Below are 17,140 nucleotides of genomic sequence, written 5' to 3'. Positions count from 1 at the left end.
CGGGCGGCAACCTCCTTTGAAGAAGACCGCAGAGCCCACCTCACTGACAAAAGACAAAGGAGGAAAAACCCAACCCCAACCCACCAATTTTCCCCTGTGTCTGCCTGTCCCGCATCGGACTTGTCAGCCACAATAGAACATAGGGGTAAATGAAAGGAAGTTAGGTTTTATTGAAAATGCATTTGAATGCAGAAACACACAAAGCAATAAATAAAATTTTGGTCTCTTTACTGATGGAAGGGTACACTTGCCTTAGTGGTACTTTAACCAAGACTCATGATGGACATTGCTGGGAATGATGGACATGTTTTGGATTCATAGGGGAGTTAATGATTCTGGAAACAAAAGGCAGGCAAGTAGCATTGAAGCCCAGTGGAGCAAATTCAGGAGGCTGTATAATGCCCAGATGAGATCATGCCTAGAACTGGTCTTCTTACTGGAGGAAGGAAGGAAGAGCTAATGATAGAGCTGTCCAGCGAAGGTTCACCAGACCGATTTCTGGTACGAGGGTTCGTGCTACAAGGGAAGATTATGGAGACTTTGTCCTATGCCTTTGAATTTGGGAAAATGAGGTTATCTCATTCAACTCTGGGGCTTTTAATTTTATTAAAACATTGGGGAGAACATACAAACTCCTTACAGACAGTGCTGGATTCGAACCTGAGTCACTGGCGCTGTAACAGCGTTACGCTAGCCGCTACACGAACTGTGCTACCTCAACTTGATAGGGTAGATGCGGGGGATGATGTTTCTCCATGACAAGACAGCCTTGAATCAAAATAATGGGTTGTCCATTTCAGACTGAAATAAGAAGAATCTTCTTCACTCAGGGGGGCACTGAAGGTTTGGAATTTTCTGCCAAAGAGAGATCAGTGGGAGTTTGGACATTAAGGTCTCGCAGGGATATGAAGTTAATGCACTAAGGTCAAAGATCACCGGGATGTTATTTAATAGTAGAACAGGAATAATCTTCCAATAGGGTTGCATCTTCCTGTTTCTTGTAAGGAATTTGTCTTTTTGAAGAGAGAATAAAGAGAATGGCTGCACAAAAAAAAAAGAACAAGAACTGACTGAATTGAAATAAAAGTTGTTGAGGGATATGGCATGACTACTGGGAAAATGCTTTCCCTGGTTGGGGAATTTCGAGCCAGGATTTATGGTCTCAGAACAAGGGAGCTAGCCACTTGAGGAAGAAACTTCATCAGTCAATAGAGACATATTCCCTTTCAATTCTCATTCACCAAGGGCTGGGGATTTTCAGCCTTAAAAGACAGATCCATTGAGGAAAATGGTGCAGGAAGGCAAGTTAAGGTCGAAGAGCAGTCAGGTCTCACTCAATAGTAGGTTCAAAGAACAGAAAGACCCAATATCTCTCCCCCTTCTCTTTCCTCCTTTGTGACATGATTGAAAATGTGCCCACATGTCCACGTGCCCCAGAGTGCCATCTTATTACTAAATACTCTGACAGCGTGAAATGTGCTGTTTTAACACTATAAAGATGCCCTAGCGTTATTGGATCATATCAGGTAGGAACAGTGCTAGTTCACAGCTCTCTCAATGTCATTCTTACCTGTCCCAAAGGAGACTTTGCTGGTGGCAAGGATCTGACCTTCACTTGGTCTCGTTATGATGCATGTCGATGATTCGGATCAACCTCCCACACTGTGGCCTAAGGCTAAGCAGCAATGTGGCGGTCAGCACGTGGTTTAAATATTCATTCCTGCAATGGCTCTTAAAAAGTTTCCACCAGTTGCTTTCAGCAGTCAACTATATTTACGGTCTACTTGAAGGAAAGAATTTCCCCATTACCATCCTCAGAAGGTGCTAACCTTGTGGGTTATATGTTAATCAGGGTTACTGAGAGGCTATGACATGGAAGACCATTTGGCCATTAAATTAGTGCTGGCTGTATCCAGAAGCAATCCGGGAGTTAGTCCCTCGCCATCTCTCTGTAGCTTTGCCGTTTTTGTTTCCTTTCAAGTACCAATAAAGATGTATTTCTAGTATTCAATCCACACAATAAAAAAATATTCCTTTTGCTTCGGTTTCGACCATTCATTATTTTAAAGCCTTCCACCAAATCCCATCTCAGCATCAGCTTCCACAGTCCCTGCTTGTGAACCAAGTTCTTCTTTTCTGGGATTATTCCCGTCCATCTCTTCTGCGCCCTTCCTGAGACCTTCATATTTTTCCTAAAGTTTGATGTTCAGGGGTGGACAAAATACTCCAACTTTGACTAAAATAGTACTTCATAAATGCCCCCATTTATGAAGCTCAGATGAAAAAAAAAGTTTTCTCAACCTGCCCTTGACGTGACCGACAACTCAAACATAATCTCCCTTTTCCTGCACTGTTTTCAGAACTGTGACCTTGATTTCATAGTGCCTCTCCTGTTGAAATACAACATTCTATTTCTGCATCACCTATCCCATCAAAATCCCCTTGAAATCTATAGCAAACAATCTCACAGTTCACTGCCTTCAAGTCTTCATCACTTGAAGATTTGGAAAGTTCTGTGAACCTGAGCACACTGTTAACATTTATTAAGAAAATGTAGTATTAGCTGGGGATCATGAGTGCACATTCCCTGCCAGTCTGAAGAACAGCTATTGACTGCCCTGCCTCCAGTTACTCCACAAATTCTGTACAGTGCTGCCAGTGCCTTTTCATTCCACGAACTTCAATCTCAATGAAAAATATATGATGCGGCACATTATCAAAAGCTTTATGAAAGTCAATGTACATTGCATCCATAGCACTTGATCCTCACCAAAACCTTTACCAAATTAGTTGAATATAGCTGTTCTTTAATAAATCTACGATGACTTTCCCTAAACCAGTGGTCCTTAACCTTTTTCTTTCCATTCACATAGCACCCTAAGTATTCCCAATGCCATAGGTGCTCCTTGACTAGTAAGGGATTGCTTAAGGTGGTATGTGGGTAGAAAGAAAAAGTTTGAAAACTACTGTTTTAATTGTACCTAATTGACTCATTATATGCATGGTTTCATAGCTCCAAAGGAAAAGGGCTAATGACCACTTTTCTTAAGAAAAATATTTCACTAACACGGGTCTAGAGCAGTGATTCTCAGCCTTCCATTCCCATTCACATACCACCTTAAGCAATCCCTTACTAATCACAGAGCACCTATGGCATAGGGATTACTTAAAGTGGAAAGAAAAAGGTTGAGAGCCACTGGCCTTATCGATTCATACAACACTGATTCTAATTATTATTAACCTTGGATTATTCAGCCATTTAACAGTCCACTACATTGGTCAAGACTGAGTTCACCCATAAAACAGATTAATCAAGAATGGGAATTTCCTCCTTTGAAGTATATTTGTGAATAAGAATCAGATAATTTTTGCCGACATCATTACTAAGGTAGTTGTTAAAACTAGTTCAACCTTCAGAATTTGACATCAAATTTTCCAACTCATTCTTTTCTTCTGTCAGTATCAAATTGGTCATTTCTGCCAGTCATAAATTTGGCTCAGATCTTCTTTCAGTTTAGCCTGCTGGGCATATTTCACAAATTTATCTTCAGTAACACATTACACCACAGACAAATTAGCTCTATCCGATATTTATCTGCAATACAACTGCTACATTTAGGCATCTGGTCTCATCCTATCAGAGATGTTTCCTTTGTTATACTCTTCCCTCTCCTAAGGCAGCAAGGTTGGCGTAGCAGTTAGCACAACACCTTTATGGCACCGGTGACTGGGAGCAGGGTTCAAATCCCGTGTCTTTGTGGATTTTCTCTAGGGGCTTCAAGTTTCCTCCCAACATTCAAAACATTCTGGGGGGAGGGGGGGGTAGGTTAATTGGGTGGCACAACACGTAGGCTGAAATGGCCTGATACTGTGTTGTATGTCTAAATTTTTTTTTAAATGATCTTCTCCCCCACGGAATACTAACTTGTTCTCTCTCCTTCCCAGTTCTGTCAAACAGAAACGTTTTATTCGACTCCTCTCTCCACACATGCTGTTTCCATCACTTCCTACTTCCATTTCAGGTTTTCACCACCTGCAGCTTTTTTTGATAAGACTGGTTGTTATTTCCAAATTCCAGATCATTGATTTAAATTTCGCAGTAGCATGGTTGAACCTAACTCAGGCCCCTGGATTACTAGTCTGGCGATTTAAATGCTGCACCACTACCGTACTCAAATGTTGAAATTTGAATGTAGCTCCTGGCTGCTCTCGTTGTAAGAGGGTCACCATTCATCAGTGAGGTGACAGAGATGACAATAAATAGTCGAGGGTATGGACCAAATAATCTAAACCTTTGATTCCTGTGAGATTTCATTATCACAAGGAGAAAGGAAATGTTCTACTCTTCTACTTGTTTCTATTTTCCAATGACGTAGACTTGAGTCAGGATTAAACAGGAAAAAGCAGAGCTTTGATCAAATGATCATACCCAGGTATTATAGCAATGCTTCTTACCCAATTTCCTTTTCTTCTCCCAATAAACTTCAGACACCTCCTGCAACTCTTGGTACTTCCTGGCCAAGCTCAGCTTGCGGCTGTCAAGCCAAGGCTGCATGCTGAGGTTCCCTTCTGCCATCCTCCGATTATTGGCCACCATCATCTCCCGCTCCAGCTGCAGTGCCTGTAACTGGATCAGAAACACACGCGTTAGCCCCGATGGTGCATTAACGGCTCAGGCAGAGGATGTAGGCTCCCTGCAAAGTTTTCTTAGTGCCCTTTGACACAACATGCTATCTGCAGTGGGTGACACTCTTAGAGACAAATATCAGTCTGCATACTCAAAGGTGATTACTTTGTTTCTCCAAGCTACATTATTATATTAATGATAAAACATTAACCACCGACTTATAATTTTCAGAATAGTACTTGGCTTATTGCTTCGGGGTGCTTTTGCTCAATGCAAGACCCTGTTAACAATAACCTCTCTGGTCTCTATTTGGGTGAGGGAGGGGGGGGGGGGGGAAGAGAGAGAGAGAGAGAGAGAGAGAGAGAGAGAGAGAGAGAGAGAGAGAGAGAGAGAGAGAGAGAGAGAGAGAGAATCCCTAAAAGAATCACAATTTATTGTCATGAACAAGCCATGAAATTTGGTGTTTTGTGGCAGTGTAAACATTATTTTAACTACCTTACAATATTACTGTAAAAAAATTTAAATAACAGTGCATGAAAAGTAAGGCAGTGCCTTTGGTTCATTGATCATTCAGGAATCTGATGGCAGTGGGGAAGAAGCTGTCCTTGTGCTACTGAATGCTCGTCTTTAGGCTCCTGTTCCTTTTCCCTGATGGTAGCAGAATGAAGAGGGCAAGGGCTGGGTGGTAGGGGTCTTTGAGGATAGAGGCTGCTTTTTTAAGACACCGCCTCATGTAGATGTCCTTGATGGAGTGAAGTCTGGTGCCTGTGATGTTGCAGGCAGAGTCCACAACCCTCTGGAGTTTATTCTTGTCTTCATGCCAAGCAGTGATGCAACCGGCCAGAATGCACTCCACGGTACATCTGTAGAAGTTTCTGAGTCTTCGATGACCGAATCTCCTCAAACACCTTATAAAGTATAGCTGCTAGCGAGCCTTCTTTGTGATTGCATCAGCGTGGAGGCTCCAGGACAGATCCCCAAAGATGCTGATATCCAGGAATTTGAAGTTCTTGACCATCTCCACGACTGAGCACTTGATGAGGATTGGGTCGTGGTCCACCAACTTCCTCCTGAAGTCCACAATCATCTCCTTGGTTTTGCTGACGTTGAACGCAAGGTTGTTGTCTGTACACCATTCAATGAGCTGATCTGTCTCCCTCCTGTACGCTTCCTCATTGCCATTTGTGATTCTGCCGACAACTGTGGCGTCATCAGCAAACTTGTAGATGGCTTTGGAATTGTGCCTGGCCACACAGTCGTGGGTGTAGAACGAGTAGAGTAGAGGGCTAAGCACGCATCCTTGGGGTGTGGCCTGTGTTGATGATCAGTGAGGAGGAGATGCTGTTTCCAATTCATACTGACTGTGGTCTTCCAATGAGAAAGCCAAGGACCAAGTTGCAGAGGGGGGTACAGAGGCCTAGAGTTTGTAGCTTCTTGATATTGAAAATGGACATTGAACTATTTTGCATCATCAGTTTAAGAATTCAATAGAAGATCTTTGGTACATTGTTCATTCTCCATTTCCAAACCAAGGAGTAGGAAAGGGCAGGAAGCATCAACAGGGCAAGCAGATGTCTCAGGTATACGATGAAGCACCAACCAGTTGTAAAGGGCAAGGAATGGACCTTGATTTCAGGTGTAAGACAAGCAGGCAGATGCACTTTGTACAGTGGTTATCAGGGCAGGGGCACTGGTTACTGCTTCCAGCTTGCTTGTGTGCACCTATATCTTTGTGAACAGGCATACTAGAGTGTAATGTCATATATGTGTAGATGCCCCGAAATTATTACTTGCTGCAGTCACACAGATACATGAACACTAGTATGAATTAAATTACCACAAAATGCCAAGACTGAAAAAATAAACACAGAAGGATAGATAACGAAATAATCATAGTTGCAGTCTGTGCAAAAAATGTGATGTTTCAATAATGCAAATAGATCTTTTGGTAGTAGTTTATGTTTAGGGTTGTGGCCATGCAGGGAGGTTAAAAAGCCTGATAGCACTAGAATTTTTTTTAGCTTCTGCATGGATTTTAGTGAGGCTGGAGGCTGGACCAGCTGGTATGAAAGGGTTTATTTGTGATGACTGATGGTTGGTGTAAGATGTAAAGGGATATCATCAGGTGAGGTATTCTACATCATGGAAATGTGTTTAATTGGGGAAGGGATCATTATGATTGGATGGGGCTGGAACTAGTGAGAGTAAATTGGAAACAAATGTTCAATGGTGAAAGCATAGAACCAATGTGGAGGAAATTTTGGGACCACTTGCGTTGGGTTCAGAGTATATTTGTCCCACTGGACCAGGGAAAAAATGGTAGGAAAAGGGAACCGTGGTTGACGAAGCAGGTGAGATGGCTAGTCGAGAGGAAGAAGGAAGCATATATTAGATATAGGAAGCAGAAACAGTAAGGGCTCATGAGAAGTATTTAGCCAGGAGGGAGCTTAAGAAGGGTCTTAGGAGAGCTCAAAGGGGGCATGAGAAGGCCTTGGCATGTAGGATTAAGGAGAACCCCAAGGCATTCTATGCATATCTGAAGAACCGTAGGATGATGAGAATGAAGGTGGGGTGGCTAAAGGATCTAGGAGACAACATGTTCCTGGATGCAGAGGAGGTTGGGGAACTCCTAAATGAATACTTTGCTTCTGTATTCACAAGAGAAAAGAAGCTTGATCAGGGTGAGGTTGAAATAGAACAAGCCTGTGTGCTGGACACTGTGGAAATTAAGGAAGAGGAAGTGTTGGATCTTCTTAAAAACATCAAGATTGATGTCGCTGGGGCCAGACGCGATATACTCCAGGTTGCAGTGGGAAGAGAGAGCTGGAGCAGTTGCTTTGATCTTTGTGTCCTCTTTGGATACAGAGGAGGAGCCGGAGGATTAGAAGATGGCGAATGTAGTCCCCTTGTTTAAAAAAAAGTTAATAGGGAGAATCCTGGGAATTATAGACCGGTGAATCTTACGTCAGTGGTGTGCAAACTAATGGAGAGGATAGGATCTATGAGCATTTGGAGAAGTACAGTCTACTCAAGGATAGTCAGCATGCCTTTGTGAAGGGAGGTCATATCTCATAAATCTAATTGAGTTTTTTGGGAGGTAACAAAAGACATTGATGAGAGTAGGGCGGTAGATGTGACCTATATGAATTTTAGCAAAGCATTTGAAAAGCTCCCTGTTGTGAGTGAGGAAACAGGTTTGGTGGATTTTGAAAACAGCTTTGATAGGGAAGGATTTTATTTAGAGAAGGCAAGCGTGGGAAATGGTAACTGATGCAGCGCACATGCACACCTACACATGCACAATTTATAGCAGCTGTAGGAAAGAAATAGCAGATAATAACAAACATGTGGAAAATACATGCACGTACATACACACACAAACAATGAACTAGTACACACAATGATCAAGGAAAAAAAAATCACTATGAACTATTTTGCATCATCAGTTTAAAAATTCAATAGAAGATCTTTGGTACATTGTTCATTCTCCATTTCCAAACCAAGGAGTAGGAAAGGGCAGGAAGCATCAACAGGGCAAGCAGATGTCTCAGGTATATGATGAAGCACCAACCGGTTGTAAGGGGCAAGGAATGGCGTCCGGGGCGGTGGAGGAATTGGCTGAGAAGAGCGCGTTGCTCCCACCCCCCTCCCATGGTTGGAGAGGGATTAAACTGCGATCTCACGGCGCCGGGCTCATCTCAAACAAAAGGAGCGGGAGGCAGGGTCCGCCGCGCACGGAGCGAGGGGGAAGGCATCGCCAACGAGACGTTTGGTCCGGCGTCGCCGCTGAAGCGCAGACCCAGCGAGGATGGTCCCCAACTCCAGCCGCGTCTGTGTGTCCGGGAGCCGGGTGGGCTGAGTGCGGCGCTCCAATCCCCGGGATTCGGGACTCTGAGATCCCTCCACACCTCCGGCGTCTTCATTTTCACCTTTAGTGTGCATGCGCTATACTGGCGCAGCGGCCAGCGGGCCAACTCTAATATATATTTAATATGATCTTGCGGGCCAAATATAATTATATCGCGGGCCAGAGTTTGACATGTGTGCTCTAAGCTACAAGGGACACTCATTAAATGCTCCCAACTCTTTTAACAGTACACATCTTACCAACAGTTTCGCCAGCACCCTTCCATATTTCTAGGCCTGGAATGAAGCAGCGTAGATCCAAGATGGCAAAGAGAGAGAACAAAGAACACATGGCATATTTATAGTCCTGGAGGGTCCAGCCCAGGTCATTAGCAGGGTTAATATGGCTCAGCGCCAGGAGGGTTAATCCAATTACAACAGCCCAATGGTCCAAGACCAAGTACAGACAGGCTGGAGAATCTAGTCCAAGTAATTTACATGGGTTCAACAACAACTTATGCACTAATGGGTGGGGCAGAACCAAACATTAATTAGCAGCTGGTGTGTCCTCCAACTAGGTAGGGGGAAGTGCTGTCACATTATAGCAACAACCCTTTCCAATACAGTCCCCCATGAGAGACATTCAGAAAGTCATGAGGCATGGAACCTTGGCTGTGTGGATAAAAAGTTGGCTTGCAGGTAGAAAGCAGAGAGTAGTGGTGGAAGAAAAGTATTCTGCCTGGAGATCAGTGACTAGTGGAGTACCACAAGGATTTGTTCTGGGACCCCTGCTCTTCACGATTTTTATAAATGACCTGGATGAAGAGGAGGAAAGATGGGCCAGTAAATTTGCTGATAACACCATGGTTGGAGATGTGATTGTCGAAGGTTACCAGGATATAAGCAGAATGTAGAGTTGGGCAGAGAAGTGGCAGATGGAGTTCAATCCGAATAAGTGTGAGGTGATGTATTTTGGAAGGACAAACCAGAAGGCTGAGTACACGGTTAATGCTCCATTACTTGAGTGTCAATGAACAGAGGGACCTTCAGGTCCAAATCAATAATCCCCCACAATGACTGCGCAGGCTGATAGGATAGTTAAGAAAACCAATGGGAAGCTAGGCTTCATTAATGGGGGGATTGAGGTCATCGCAACTCTACAAATCTCTGGTGAGGCCACATTAATGTATGGTGTCCAGTTCTGTTGACCTCATGTGGAAGCTATGGAGAGGGTGCAGAGGAGATTTACCAGGATGTTAACTGAAGAGCCAGCTCTTCAGCGCTTGATGTCCTGTTTTGCGGAAACTGCCAAAATGTTTGGCCTGGAAGTCAGCCTGAAGAAAACTGAAGTCCTCCATCAGCCAGCTCCCCACCATGACTACCAGCCCCCCCACATCTCAATCGAGCACACAAAACTCAAAACGGTCAACCAGTTTACCTATCTCGGCTGCACCATTTCATCGGATGCAAGGATTGACAACGAGATAGACAACAGACTCGCCAAGGCAAATAGCGCCTTTGGAAAACTACACAAAAGAGTCTGGAAAAACAACCAACTGAAAAACCTCACAAAGATTAGCATATACAGAGCCGTTGTCATACCCACACTCCTGTTCGGCTCAGAATCATGGGTCCTTTACTGGCATCACCTACGGCTCCTAGAACGTTTACACCAGCGTTGTCTCCGCTCCATCCTCAACATTCATTGGAGCGACTTCATCACTAACATCGAAATACTCGAGATGGCAGAGGTGACAGCATCGAATCCACACTGCTGAAGATCAAACTGTGCTGGGTAGGTCACGTCTCCAGAATGGAGGACCATCGCCTTCCCAAGATCGTGTTATATGGCGAGCTCTCCACTGGCCACCGAGACAGAGGTGCACCAAAGAAGAGGTACAAGGACTCCCTAAAGAAAGCTCTCGGTGCTTGCCACATTGACCATCGCCAGTGGGCTGATATCGCCTCAAACCGTGCATCTTGGCGCCTCACAGTTCGGCGGGCAGCAACCTCCTTTGAAGAAGAACGCAGAGCCCACCTCACTGACAAAAGATAAAGGAGGAAAAACCCAACACCCAACCCCAACCAACCAGCCCCCTGCTGCCTGTCCCGAGCCCCCTGCTGCCTGTCCCGAGCCCCCTGCTGCCTGTCCCGAGCCCCCTGCTGCCTGTCCCGAGCCCCCTGCTGCCTGTCCCGAGCCCCCTGCTGCCTGTCCCGAGCCCCCTGCTGCCTGTCCCGAGCCCCCTGCTGCCTGTCCCGAGCCCCCTGCTGCCTGTCCCGAGCCCCCTGCTGCCTGTCCCGAGCCCCCTGCTGCCTGTCCCGAGCCCCCTGCTGCCTGTCCCGAGCCCCCTGCTGCCCGTCCCGAGCCCCCTGCTGCCCGTCCCGAGCCCCCTGCTGCCCGTCCCGAGCCCCCTGCTGCCCGTCCCGAGCCCCCTGCTGCCCGTCCCGAGCCCCCTGCTGCCCGTCCCGAGCCCCCTGCTGCCCGTCCCGAGCCCCCTGCTGCCCGTCCCGAGCCCCCTGCTGCCCGTCCCGAGCCCCCTGCTGCCCGTCCCGAGCCCCCTGCTGCCCGTCCCGAGCCCCCTGCTGCCCGTCCCGAGCCCCCTGCTGCCCGTCCCGAGCCCCCTGCTGCCCGTCCCGAGCCCCCTGCTGCCCGTCCCGAGCCCCCTGCTGCCCGTCCCGAGCCCCCTGCTGCCTGTCCCGAGCCCCCTGCTGCCTGTCCCGAGCCCCCTGCTGCCTGTCCCGAGCCCCCTGCTGCCTGTCCCGAGCCCCCTGCTGCCTGTCCCGAGCCCCCTGCTGCCTGTCCCGAGCCCCCTGCTGCCTGTCCCGAGCCCCCTGCTGCCTGTCCCGAGCCCCCTGCTGCCTGTCCCGAGCCCCCTGCTGCCTGTCCCGAGCCCCCTGCTGCCTGTCCCGAGCCCCCTGCTGCCTGTCCCGAGCCCCCTGCTGCCTGTCCCGAGCCCCCTGCTGCCTGTCCCGAGCCCCCTGCTGCCTGTCCCGAGCCCCCTGCTGCCTGTCCCGAGCCCCCTGCTGCCTGTCCCGAGCCCCCTGCTGCCTGTCCCGAGCCCCCTGCTGCCTGTCCCGAGCCCCCTGCTGCCTGTCCCGAGCCCCCTGCTGCCTGTCCCGAGCCCCCTGCTGCCTGTCCCGAGCCCCCTGCTGCCTGTCCCGAGCCCCCTGCTGCCTGTCCCGAGCCCCCTGCTGCCTGTCCCGAGCCCCCTGCTGCCTGTCCCGAGCCCCCTGCTGCCTGTCCCGAGCCCCCTGCTGCCTGTCCCGAGCCCCCTGCTGCCTGTCCCGAGCCCCCTGCTGCCTGTCCCGAGCCCCCTGCTGCCTGTCCCGAGCCCCCTGCTGCCCGTCCCGAGCCCCCTGCTGCCCGTCCCGAGCCCCCTGCTGCCCGTCCCGAGCCCCCTGCTGCCCGTCCCGAGCCCCCTGCTGCCCGTCCCGAGCCCCCTGCTGCCCGTCCCGAGCCCCCTGCTGCCCGTCCCGAGCCCCCTGCTGCCCGTCCCGAGCCCCCTGCTGCCCGTCCCGAGCCCCCTGCTGCCCGTCCCGAGCCCCCTGCTGCCCGTCCCGAGCCCCCTGCTGCCCGTCCCGAGCCCCCTGCTGCCCGTCCCGAGCCCCCTGCTGCCCGTCCCGAGCCCCCTGCTGCCCGTCCCGAGCCCCCTGCTGCCCGTCCCGAGCCCCCTGCTGCCCGTCCCGAGCCCCCTGCTGCCCGTCCCGAGCCCCCTGCTGCCCGTCCCGAGCCCCCTGCTGCCCGTCCCGAGCCCCCTGCTGCCCGTCCCGAGCCCCCTGCTGCCCGTCCCGAGCCCCCTGCTGCCCGTCCCGAGCCCCCTGCTGCCCGTCCCGAGCCCCCTGCTGCCCGTCCCGAGCCCCCTGCTGCCCGTCCCGAGCCCCCTGCTGCCCGTCCCGAGCCCCCTGCTGCCCGTCCCGAGCCCCCTGCTGCCCGTCCCGAGCCCCCTGCTGCCCGTCCCGAGCCCCCTGCTGCCCGTCCCGAGCCCCCTGCTGCCCGTCCCGAGCCCCCTGCTGCCCGTCCCGAGCCCCCTGCTGCCCGTCCCGAGCCCCCTGCTGCCCGTCCCGAGCCCCCTGCTGCCCGTCCCGAGCCCCCTGCTGCCCGTCCCGAGCCCCCTGCTGCCCGTCCCGAGCCCCCTGCTGCCCGTCCCGAGCCCCCTGCTGCCCGTCCCGAGCCCCCTGCTGCCCGTCCCGAGCCCCCTGCTGCCCGTCCCGAGCCCCCTGCTGCCCGTCCCGAGCCCCCTGCTGCCCGTCCCGAGCCCCCTGCTGCCCGTCCCGAGCCCCCTGCTGCCCGTCCCGAGCCCCCTGCTGCCCGTCCCGAGCCCCCTGCTGCCCGTCCCGAGCCCCCTGCTGCCCGTCCCGAGCCCCCTGCTGCCCGTCCCGAGCCCCCTGCTGCCCGTCCCGAGCCCCCTGCTGCCCGTCCCGAGCCCCCTGCTGCCCGTCCCGAGCCCCCTGCTGCCCGTCCCGAGCCCCCTGCTGCCCGTCCCGAGCCCCCTGCTGCCCGTCCCGAGCCCCCTGCTGCCCGTCCCGAGCCCCCTGCTGCCCGTCCCGAGCCCCCTGCTGCCCGTCCCGAGCCCCCTGCTGCCCGTCCCGAGCCCCCTGCTGCCCGTCCCGAGCCCCCTGCTGCCCGTCCCGAGCCCCCTGCTGCCCGTCCCGAGCCCCCTGCTGCCCGTCCCGAGCCCCCTGCTGCCCGTCCCGAGCCCCCTGCTGCCCGTCCCGAGCCCCCTGCTGCCCGTCCCGAGCCCCCTGCTGCCCGTCCCGAGCCCCCTGCTGCCCGTCCCGAGCCCCCTGCTGCCCGTCCCGAGCCCCCTGCTGCCCGTCCCGAGCCCCCTGCTGCCCGTCCCGAGCCCCCTGCTGCCCGTCCCGAGCCCCCTGCTGCCCGTCCCGAGCCCCCTGCTGCCCGTCCCGAGCCCCCTGCTGCCCGTCCCGAGCCCCCTGCTGCCCGTCCCGAGCCCCCTGCTGCCCGTCCCGAGCCCCCTGCTGCCCGTCCCGAGCCCCCTGCTGCCCGTCCCGAGCCCCCTGCTGCCCGTCCCGAGCCCCCTGCTGCCCGTCCCGAGCCCCCTGCTGCCCGTCCCGAGCCCCCTGCTGCCCGTCCCGAGCCCCCTGCTGCCCGTCCCGAGCCCCCTGCTGCCCGTCCCGAGCCCCCTGCTGCCCGTCCCGAGCCCCCTGCTGCCCGTCCCGAGCCCCCTGCTGCCCGTCCCGAGCCCCCTGCTGCCCGTCCCGAGCCCCCTGCTGCCCGTCCCGAGCCCCCTGCTGCCCGTCCCGAGCCCCCTGCTGCCCGTCCCGAGCCCCCTGCTGCCCGTCCCGAGCCCCCTGCTGCCCGTCCCGAGCCCCCTGCTGCCCGTCCCGAGCCCCCTGCTGCCCGTCCCGAGCCCCCTGCTGCCTGTCCCGAGCCCCCTGCTGCCTGTTCCGAGCCCCCTGCTGCCTGTCCCGAGCCCCCTGCTGCCTGTCCCGAGCCCCCTGCTGCCTGTCCCGAGCCCCCTGCTGCCTGTCCCGAGCCCCCTGCTGCCTGTCCCGAGCCCCCTGCTGCCTGTCCCGAGCCCCCTGCTGCCTGTCCCGAGCCCCCTGCTGCCTGTCCCGAGCCCCCTGCTGCCTGTCCCGAGCCCCCTGCTGCCTGTCCCGAGCCCCCTGCTGCCTGTCCCGAGCCCCCTGCTGCCTGTCCCGAGCCCCCTGCTGCCTGTCCTGAATCCCCTGCTGCCTGACCTGAACCCCCTGTTGCCTGTCCTGAGCCTCCTGTTGCCTGTCCTGAGCCTCCTGTTGCCTGTCCTGAACCACTATGAACTTCAGTTATAACAAGTCTGTTTTGGAAATAATGTTTTTATTAACTGGGAACAAAAATATCAAGACACACATTGAAGATGTGAACTGTCTGAAGACAAGAAGGAAATAGAAGTCTGATCCAAGCCTTTAGATTGCTCTATTCCTTAAAAACTCACCATCAGCTTAAGCCACAGTACGCCATTGACTGGACACATCACAGCCTTCAGCCTCAACACTGAATTCGATATTAATAACCATTCAAGCCACATTAACTGCAGTCATTTCTTGATTTTTCCTCTTTTGCTGACTTGAAATTTTATTCATCTTCTCTTACTTCCATCCTCCACAAGAGCAACTGGCTTTATTCGCCAGCCTTGCCCACACTATTCCCACCAGTTCCACCAACTGATCATTCAATCTCCTTCCCACCTTCCTATCGGAGACGTTCACTTTTGCTCTTCCCACCTCTCCTTTTCTCTGCAGCCTCAAACATTCCAATGTTTCCCATTTCTGATGGAACATCATTTCTGATTCTCTCTCTACAGACACTGCCTGACCTGCTGAATATTTTCAGATCTTTATTTCAGATTTCCAGCATTTGCAGTGTTTCGTCAGATGGCTTCCCAGTTAGCTCCAAGAGGCTCACTGTGTCATCAACAAAGATTGGTAAAATTGATGTTAGTCAACTGTCATTTGAAATGAAGGGTTTTTAATTCCAAGGAATGCTATCTGAAAATGCTGTAACAAGTTAATAGTAAGGAACGTCAGGGGCAAAGAATTCCCAAAGTATGGAGCAGTTCAACCTGGAAATGCAGTAAGTTTAACCAGATGGAAGGCAGTTCTTGTAGAGAAGGGATTGAGACTTTTATCAGAAGATGCGAAAGGAACCCTGCAGTTCCTAACATCATTTATAATATTACCTGCTGCATTTACCTTCCACTAAAAATTAATTGCCTGGTTAATTATTAATGTCATTGTCTGGCAGAAAAATATCAATCTCTCAATTGTCGGCCTTCATGGATCATTTCTCACAGTTCATTATTCACAGGGCAGGGCCAACATTGTATCACTGTAGCATGAACATCATGCAAACATGAGCGTGGAGGAAAGCAGGCTCTTTTTTTTCCCCCGAAGGTGCAGTGTAGAATATATTTATCTGCTGTCAATTTCGTCTCGCTCCTCCCCTGAGAAGGAATCCTGCAGCCACCAGAGTCATCCCATTTGGACCAGGCCAAGCGCAGAGGCAAACAGTAAAAGGCTTCGTGCGTGATTTAGAGCAGGATAGTTCCATTTTTTTTTCATTCGTTCAATTCATTTTTGGGAAGCCTTGACAAAGCCAGAATAAAACACCACCTCCAATTGCCTTGGAAAGACTGCAGTCCTGGTAAAGGTAATCCTTCAGTGCAATCAGAAGAGAATGGCAATGCATTTCCAGCTCAGGATAGCACATGGAGGGGAAACCTGCAGGTGCTGGTGTTCTCCTGCACTCTTGTCCTTGGTCTTTGAGGTAATATGAGCATGTTTATTTTGTGGATGGTGGTTTTCAGCTTCTTAAGACTTGAAGGAGGATGCAACATACAGATCTTTGCTTGGATGTTTTCTGTCTTCAAACCGATTGATCACAAATAGGAAATGTCATCTCAATGTCAGCAATCAGAGCATCATTACAAAAACTCCATTCTTCTCACCCGATAGAGGGTTTGCTGGCTGCCTATATCCACTATATATCCACGCTGCTGAAGATCCAGCTGCGCTGGGTGGGTCACGTCTCCAGAATGGAGGACCATCGCCTTCCCAAGATCGTGTTATATGGCGAACTCTCCACTGGCCACCGTGACAGAGGTGCACTAAAGAAAAGGTACAAGGACTGCCTAAAGAAATCTCTTGGTGCCTGCCACATTGACCACCGCCAGTGGGCTGATATCGCCTCAAACCGTGCATCTTGGCGCCTCACAGTTTGGCGGGCTGCAACCTCCTTTGAAGAAGACTGCAGAGCCCACCTCACTGACAAAAGGCAAAGGAGGAAAAACCCAACACCCAACCCCAACCAACCAATTTTCCCCTGCAACCGTGTCTGCCTGTCCCGCATTGGACTTGTCAGCCACAAACGAGCCTCCAGCTGACGTGGACATTTACCCCCTCCATAAATCTTCATCCGCGAAGCCAAGCCAAAGAACACACACATACACACACAGGACATCACTTTCAACAAACCTGATTAATGGGGAGTTATTATTAAGCAGGTATGAAAACAACAATATAAATTAGCTGTCTAATAAAAAAGAATGAGAACTTAACAGAATTAATCTGTAAAATATCCATTTTAGAGCCATTATAATCAAATATCTCTGATGTTACTGACTGTGTTAGTCTTGCTGGATGCCTCGGGCATTATGTTCAATTGTAACCACTGAGGAATTATAGAAGTAATCAGGCCACAGAGAAGTGCAGGGTGGTCCCCAGAGTGATCGCCAGAGCTGCAATCTGAGTGATGAACATGGACGAAGGAAGTGGCATCGGGAGGAGACTTAACAGAGGAATAGAAGATGTCAAAAGAAGGGGCACAGAGACATTTGGACCAGATACAAGGGAGAAAATAGGAGAAATAACCACGAGTGGAAGAACCATTCAGGACAGCAATTTCCAGAAGCAAAGTTAAAAGGCCAATGTGGCTCATGGGTTAAAGATCACGTGAAGAAACTTTGACCACCAGTCAAGAAAGCTGAAGTAAGCAGAAGGATACGACCCTGGGACAAAGCACAATAATAATGAAAAATGGAATCAAATACACACTAGAAACCTGAATAGGAAATGCTGGAAATACACATCAGATGGGATCGTGAGCTTTCCCTTCCCTCATTCAATGTCCTCCAGACAGATCAGGTACCATTGACCGTGGCCTACAGAACC

General features: G+C 51.4%; 1 protein-coding gene across 1 annotated transcript in view; it reads right to left on the bottom strand.

Annotated features, from left to right (window-relative positions):
• vps37d (VPS37D subunit of ESCRT-I) overlaps positions 1–17,140 on the bottom strand; it is a 51,846-nt gene that overhangs the window by 32,878 nt on the left and 1,828 nt on the right. Inside the window, exon 2 of the mRNA XM_069912114.1 lies at positions 4,456–4,627. Within this exon, the coding sequence (XP_069768215.1) occupies positions 4,456–4,627 (172 nt within the window). The remainder of the gene's footprint in view (positions 1–4,455; positions 4,628–17,140) is intronic.

The sequence above is a fragment of the Narcine bancroftii genome, chromosome 14, assembly GCF_036971445.1.
Source record: "Narcine bancroftii isolate sNarBan1 chromosome 14, sNarBan1.hap1, whole genome shotgun sequence".
Classification (NCBI taxonomy): Eukaryota; Metazoa; Chordata; class Chondrichthyes; order Torpediniformes; family Narcinidae; genus Narcine; species Narcine bancroftii.
Note: the sequence above shows the minus strand (reverse complement) of the source record. Positions and strands in the feature narration are given on the sequence as shown.